At 44.2% G+C, this 6,321-nt stretch overlaps 2 protein-coding genes across 2 annotated transcripts in view; both read right to left on the bottom strand. All coding sequences in view use genetic code 11, as the record gives it.

Moving 5' to 3' along the window:
* Window positions 1–20: 20 nt before the first annotated feature.
* On the bottom strand, window positions 21–1,505 carry EGR_08538 (Monocarboxylate transporter; the record flags this gene model as incomplete). The annotated part of the gene is made up of 1 exon (XM_024497787.1): window positions 21–1,505. The coding sequence occupies one exon, from the start codon at window positions 1,503–1,505 to the stop codon at window positions 21–23; it is 1,485 nt and encodes a 494-aa protein (XP_024347768.1).
* Window positions 1,506–3,613: 2,108 nt separating this feature from the next.
* Window positions 3,614–6,321, bottom strand: part of EGR_08537 (Aristaless-related homeobox protein) — a gene marked incomplete at both ends in the record, with an annotated part of 5,882 nt that continues 3,174 nt past the window's right edge. Inside the window, 2 exons of the mRNA XM_024497786.1 lie at window positions 3,614–3,657; window positions 4,244–4,346. Coding sequence (XP_024347767.1) covers window positions 3,614–3,657; window positions 4,244–4,346 — 147 coding nt within the window. The remainder of the gene's footprint in view (window positions 3,658–4,243; window positions 4,347–6,321) is intronic.

The following is a 6,321-nucleotide window of genomic DNA, read 5'->3' as shown; positions in this document are numbered from 1 at the left end:
CCAATATGTGGTGGAGCAATTTACCGCAAAGACGTGGAGCCATGATTAGCCTGGCAGGATTCCGATTCCTCACCTCCAGAACTGGGTGCGGTTTTGATAATTTTCGGGTGAAGTTTTGTAGCTTCCTCTTCTGTCTCCTGCTGCCTCTTTCGATTAAGCAATTTCTTCTTCCTCCAGAGAATTATGCAAATGACGATGAAGAGGATTCCTCGAATACAAACTAGGATCGCCATGGAAATGAAATATCCACGGAATGAAAACGCATCAATCACTGTTCCAGAGAGAAAAGGAGCCAAGAGCATGCCTATTCCCGCGATCATTTTGGTCATCGGAAAGGCGACAGAACCGTGGATCAACATAACCTCCTCTGAAGTGGCGTAAAGGAATGTATTGCCTGTTCCGACTGCTGCTCCTAGAAAACCAGCCAGAATTAGCACACCTTTCACATTCTTGTAAATACTTTGCATTATCAGCAGAATAACAGCACTGACTGCGGCACCGATCATATAAAATAGGGGCAAGTATCCCCGCATCCGATCCCCAACCAGCGCTCCAGCCGTGAAGATGAGAGATTCACCGATACCGAAATAGAGGTTCACCTTTGACCCCTGTTCAATGCGATCTTTCATGGCTTCGGTCACATAAGTTGTCATATTCATTAGAAGTCCATACATGACAAAATTGTGGACTAATCTGTCCATCGCCCACAATACGATTTGCAAATTCTCTCTTAAATGGGATAGGGAAATCAGTGCCCATCCACGACCACTGGCTGCGGTGTGCTCTACCGGTTCCATTGTTTCCTTCTGGGCGTCATTGTCAACCTCCTCATAGTTGTCACATTTTTTTGGCTGAAATACAACAGCAGCTAGAAGGTTAAAACCAAGGAAAACCACACCACAGATCTCGAATGCATGCCTCCAACCGTAATTGTGGATCCAAATTGAGAAGAGCGGACCAAAAATGAGCACACCATACGGCCCACCAGACACAAAAGCGGTTGCCAATACGTGAAAGCGATGCTTCTTGTCAAAGTACTCACCAGTTATGAGGGCAGTACTGCACAGAATTAGGGTGGAACCGATACCATGAAGAACGGTGTGTGTAACGAAGAGATATCCAGGTGATGGCACAGCCGCAGATGTGAAACAACTAACAAATATGAAGGCTCCGGCAGCCATCATGGCAAAACGGTAAGCCCGCCCGGCGTGGACTATCAGCGTCGTCATGAAGGGCATGAGGAAGAATCCGACCGCAGCATAACTATCTCCAATCCAATTAAGCTCAGTCATCGAGGTATTCTTGAAGTCGTTGTGCAATGCTGTCACAAAAATCCCGAATGCACGTCTCTTGCCACCGATGAGAATGACATTTAAGGCCGAGACCAGTAGTATTATCCAACCCAGGTGTCTGTAGTTATTAAGACGGTTTTTGTACTCGACACACTTCTCCCAGAAGACCTTACCATCCACAGGTAGATTCGCAACGGCCTCCTCTTGCCCCATGCTTGAGCCAAATGGGGCGAAAATAGCGTCATTGTAATCCTCCTGCCACCACTAGCGCGGGATAATTACAGACAGCGATCATGCTTCCGGTTATTAAGCCTTCCTAAGAGAACGGAAGGGGCGGAGGTAATTAAGTCCCCACTGTTGCTAATCCTGGAGCAGGCTTAGGCAAATTGCTCTCATTTAGCTTGCTGTCACTCTTGTTGCAGTATTTAAGGCAGTTAAGGGGTGAATTTTTGACACTGGCAAGCAAGAACATTGACAATATGGCCGCGATAAAGTGAACTGAAGCAACTAAGGAGTATATAGAGGCGAACAGCCAACCATTTGCTATTGCTTAACTCTCGTAATTTCTAATTAGCAATTTTAAATGATAGGAATATTATGAAAGCTTATATTTATTCATTTACGTGTTATTCCCTTAGAATCCGAGCTTGTTTTAATGAACAGTCATGGAGAGGAAGAAAGAGATAGTCCGGTTCAGCAAAACTGTTGATGAGGCTCGCGGGATTTAAGGAGTTGGAGTACTTAGATTGTATAGTTAAACTAAGCTAGCTTTATTAAATGTCAACTTCTCGTGAGAATTGTCTCTGGCAGTTCTGTTGGTTACTATTCTTCAGCTATAATGAGACTTCCCGTAAAATATACAATCCAGGGGCGGAGGTAGTGCTAAGAAATACCATCATTGAGGGGAGGATATTTTATTAGTAGTTTGCATAAACCATTGTAGTTTTTCGTTTTTGAAACCCCTTTTTATCACAAACTCTTAAAGGCGGACAATATCAGGAGAATGTCTGACAGAGAGGTCATACCATGGTAACATTTGCCCAAAGAAACTTCCCCAAAGGACCGCTACGGATTTGGTTTTGCTGAGGGATAGATAGTTGGTTTACCTGTAAGGCTTACTTCCATTGGTTGACAGTTGGTCTCACTCCATCAGCAAGCATTTCCCATAACTTGAGAGAAGAGATCCGTCGAAACTCTTCCACATTGACCAATGCAATAAGCTAATTGTTTCTTTAACTCCAGATTTTGGCAACAGACTGATTAGAAACTCTGCCCTATGGTCTATGTGTTAGCAATGCACATTCTGCCTAAGCATTATGCCTTCATTTGTCCTCAGGGCAGTCTCGAGGTGCTACACTGGTGGTAGTGGGAGGCGAATCCGGTCCTAAAAGACACCTACCCTGATTTCCATTACTAATTGTTAAAAATCACTGTGATGGAAGAAGGAAGAATGATGTGGATATGAGAATCTGTGACCTCGATAAAGGGAAGGGTTGAAAATGACCTCCACCTTTGGCAACCATTCCAGACCCGTGTTCCGCAGGAGTGCCCCAGCAAATTAAGCGATACTAGCTGTGAACCATCTGGAAAAATTCCTTACGATGTTGTCTACTGTGCCTGCATGAAGAAGCCACTTAAGTAAACATGCGATAGCTTCTCCACTTCTCTATTAGCTGGATGGATCCAGATAGGTATATGGCTGGAATGCGGTAAAAAGAAACCAGAATAGCTCCGAGAATCAGAAGTGAAATCTCATCCCTTATAAATTGTATTAAACTCCATTCCTTACTAAATGACTGCTTCTAAGCCAATGTCCTTGTGACTTGCGATGGACATACAAGATGGCCAACCCATTCTCCATTCCTCCAATACACCTCTCAAATAGGGTAAAACTATAGGTCCAGTGGAATTGACAAGAGAGATCAGTGGCTTTGCGGTCAAGTATCTCTTTATTTGCACGCAAACTCGATCCCTGACGTGGTCGGTTTGTGAGTGTTCTTCAATCAATCCGAACTGCACTGTGTTGACCGACGAGGGTAGCGCGAAGGATGACGGTCAATAGAGAGGAAGGGCCACGTAACACTTTGTTTGTTTAACCCTCCACTTTGGTAATGGGGCACTGGGAAGCTCCACCACTGATAATCCGCCGTGAAGCCTGTTATCCTGGGTTAGTAGCTCCAATCTGTTCTGCATGTCGACGATACTTATTAGGCCAGAGTATTACGTCTTCAATCGTTTGTGAGGAAGGATCGGGGCGGTACAAGCCCCACTGTACACATCCACCTCCTTGACGTTGGGATTTTGGTGCTTAGTCAAGAAGGTCAAGTGTGCTCACGCTTGGACAACCTGTGCCATTGAAGCATTTCTGAAGAAGTAATAAGACATATAAATGTGCAAGAATCGTTTCTTTTGAGTGCTGAGAAAGAGGACGCACTACGAAGATTGTCGTGAAATCGACAGCCTTTGTAGAGCCATTAAAGATAGGATTGTAATGCTTCAGAGCCTCTTCCACCTCGTGAATTGGCTTCCACTCCAATTTAAGAGCATATAGAATGCAGGCAAGTAAGGAAGAGCCTTGAATGAGCTAAAGGGGCAAAGTTGTCTAGTCAATATTTGGTTAGCATGATAATTTACAATCCACCTCGTAAAGAAACCTCTGCGGTGTAGGGTAAGGCGAGCCACTACTTCAAAAGAATTTTTACACCGATGATAAGCAGAGGAGACGAATAAACCGTGAATTAATAATAAAAATAACAAGGTTTCTCTTGACAGGTAACTTCATTTGTAAACGGCCTGTCTTCGGTGCCCATCGTCGGTGCCCTTTGCGCCTTGACATCACTAAGCCAAACCTAGTCATGGGGAAAATACTTTTACTCGGAGACAGTCAATCCATAAATTTGATTTCTTCAGTGAAACTTGGGGTCAAAATGAGGTATATGAAGGAATCTTACCCATTGGATGTAAGAGTGCAATCCATCCAAATCCCTCGGGATCTGATGACATTGCCATCTTTGGTTCATAATAGAATTCAACAGTTTGCATGCACAATAATGCCTAAAATCGAAAAAATTGCTTGTGGGTTGTTTTTAATAAAGAATAAAAAATAGCAAATTAATTTAATCTGATGATTTCGGTGGGTCATAACAGAACGTTGATCTTTGAGTGTCATACAATACCAACAATGGTAACCAGGATGGTGCAGTACCCCGAGACTTCCTTCAAGACGAAGGGAGACGTATTACTCGGGCAGAATATGTATTGTCGATGTGGAGAAGGGGTTGAAGCTACCGGCATGATCCGTAGGGCAGTCCACTGGGCAAAGGCACCTTCTTAGTGCCCCATTACCGAAAATTAAACAAGCATTCAAAGCATTGCATAGTCTATCCCCTCATTTGAGCTTTGCCCTCGGCGCTCTCTCTGTTCAACCTCTCGAGTTGGCTATCACAACGTAGTCGGAGCCGTGAAGTAAACATCCACGCGGCAACTGTGCCAGTCGTAGGAGTTCCATGCACCCGAGAAGATACTTGAACGCAACACCTCTCCCGCGTGGCAATTCTACTGAATCTAGAGTTGTGTCCTTTGTGGAAACGGTATTGGTGGACGGGAGAATGCGCTGCCCTTCATGCATGTCCATCGTTAGTGGTAGGGACAGAGCCGCATAAGAAAGGTTTGACATAGTTACGTGGGGCTATAGTTTCGCATTCAAGCCTATCTTCTCACCTCAGTGCTGCCCGGCCATAGCTATCTGGGTTCTATTCAGGGAGTACAGGGGGAGGAAGAATCGAGTGTTCGCTAACTTGACATCGTCATATGGGTACCAAAGTCAGCTCCTTAACGAACTCTCCCTGATAATTCACGGCTAGTGGCAATTCATCTGTTAAAATCTTTCCAGCAGAACACAGAACTGGGGTTGATGCTGATATTAGATCCCATTTTTAACCCTTCTGTTAGGAGTCGCCGCCGATTTGTCCATCCGCAGCATATGTCCCTATTCTGTCCTACTCGAGTTTGCTACTCAGTAGTAGAAAAAAGGACATTTATCCTTCAAGATCGGATTCACCTTCCATTGTCACCAATGTTGCGCTCCGAGGGTTCCCTGAAGACAAAAGAAGCTACAATACTCTGCCGGAATATGCACTTTTAACATATATAAGGTCTTGGGGCTACTGATATGACCTGAAGGAGATGCGATCCGGCTGAGTTGCAATGGCGAAGCTCCTATGTGACCCGTTACCATTAGCAAAATAAAAAACAATTAACGGTTATCGGACAGTCACTGGGTGTCACTTCTAAAAAAGTGCGGTACACGGGTATGCAAAAGTTCTTTCCATCCTACGGGGTGAGGTCAAAGACGACGTTAGGGTGTAGTGACAGTATTTTATGGTAGAGCGTTAAATAACCCCCAGAAGACTTGGCAGGTCAGACAGGTGATAAAGTTCCTTATCTAAGTAGAGAATGGCTGACGTAGGCATAAATTGAGAAGCCAAGACACTACAAAGATGACCGATTTAGTGAAAGGTGAAAGGCTCGACCCAGTGGTATGCACATGTCTATGCAATGCTATTCAAAGTTGTCTAAAATCCTTAGAAAAGTCATTTCCCCTTTTCAACACTTGAATTTCAATAATTTCCTCTCATTTCAAGGTTACCATAACTCTTAGTCTTCACCATTCATTTGCAATTATCAGGACTACCACGAAGTCCAAACTTGAAATTGTGGATGCTGATAAAACATCCTAGTCATATACACGTTCTCAAAGGAATTCGACAACCAGATCGTAGGAGAAAAGTCTTCGCTTTAGGAATTAAAGTCCCATGCATCGGGCATGAATCTGTTACGGTTCATTGCGCACAACTCCAGTCAGTTGACAAGATGTTGAATTCGATGGATTGTCACGATAACGTTCATCTTAATAACTACATGAAGGTGGTGAATTCGGGTCACACTTACCTTCACTTGACATGGCTGTAGTACACACTGCGCGTATGCAAGTGGGCGTAAATAAACTATTGTGGGCCGACTCAGACAC

The sequence above is a fragment of the Echinococcus granulosus genome (genome assembly GCF_000524195.1).
Source record: "Echinococcus granulosus chromosome Unknown EG_S00110, whole genome shotgun sequence".
Taxonomy (NCBI): Eukaryota; Metazoa; Platyhelminthes; class Cestoda; order Cyclophyllidea; family Taeniidae; genus Echinococcus; species Echinococcus granulosus.
The sequence above is the reverse complement of the archived record's forward strand: the minus strand, read 5'-3'. Positions and strand labels throughout refer to the sequence as shown.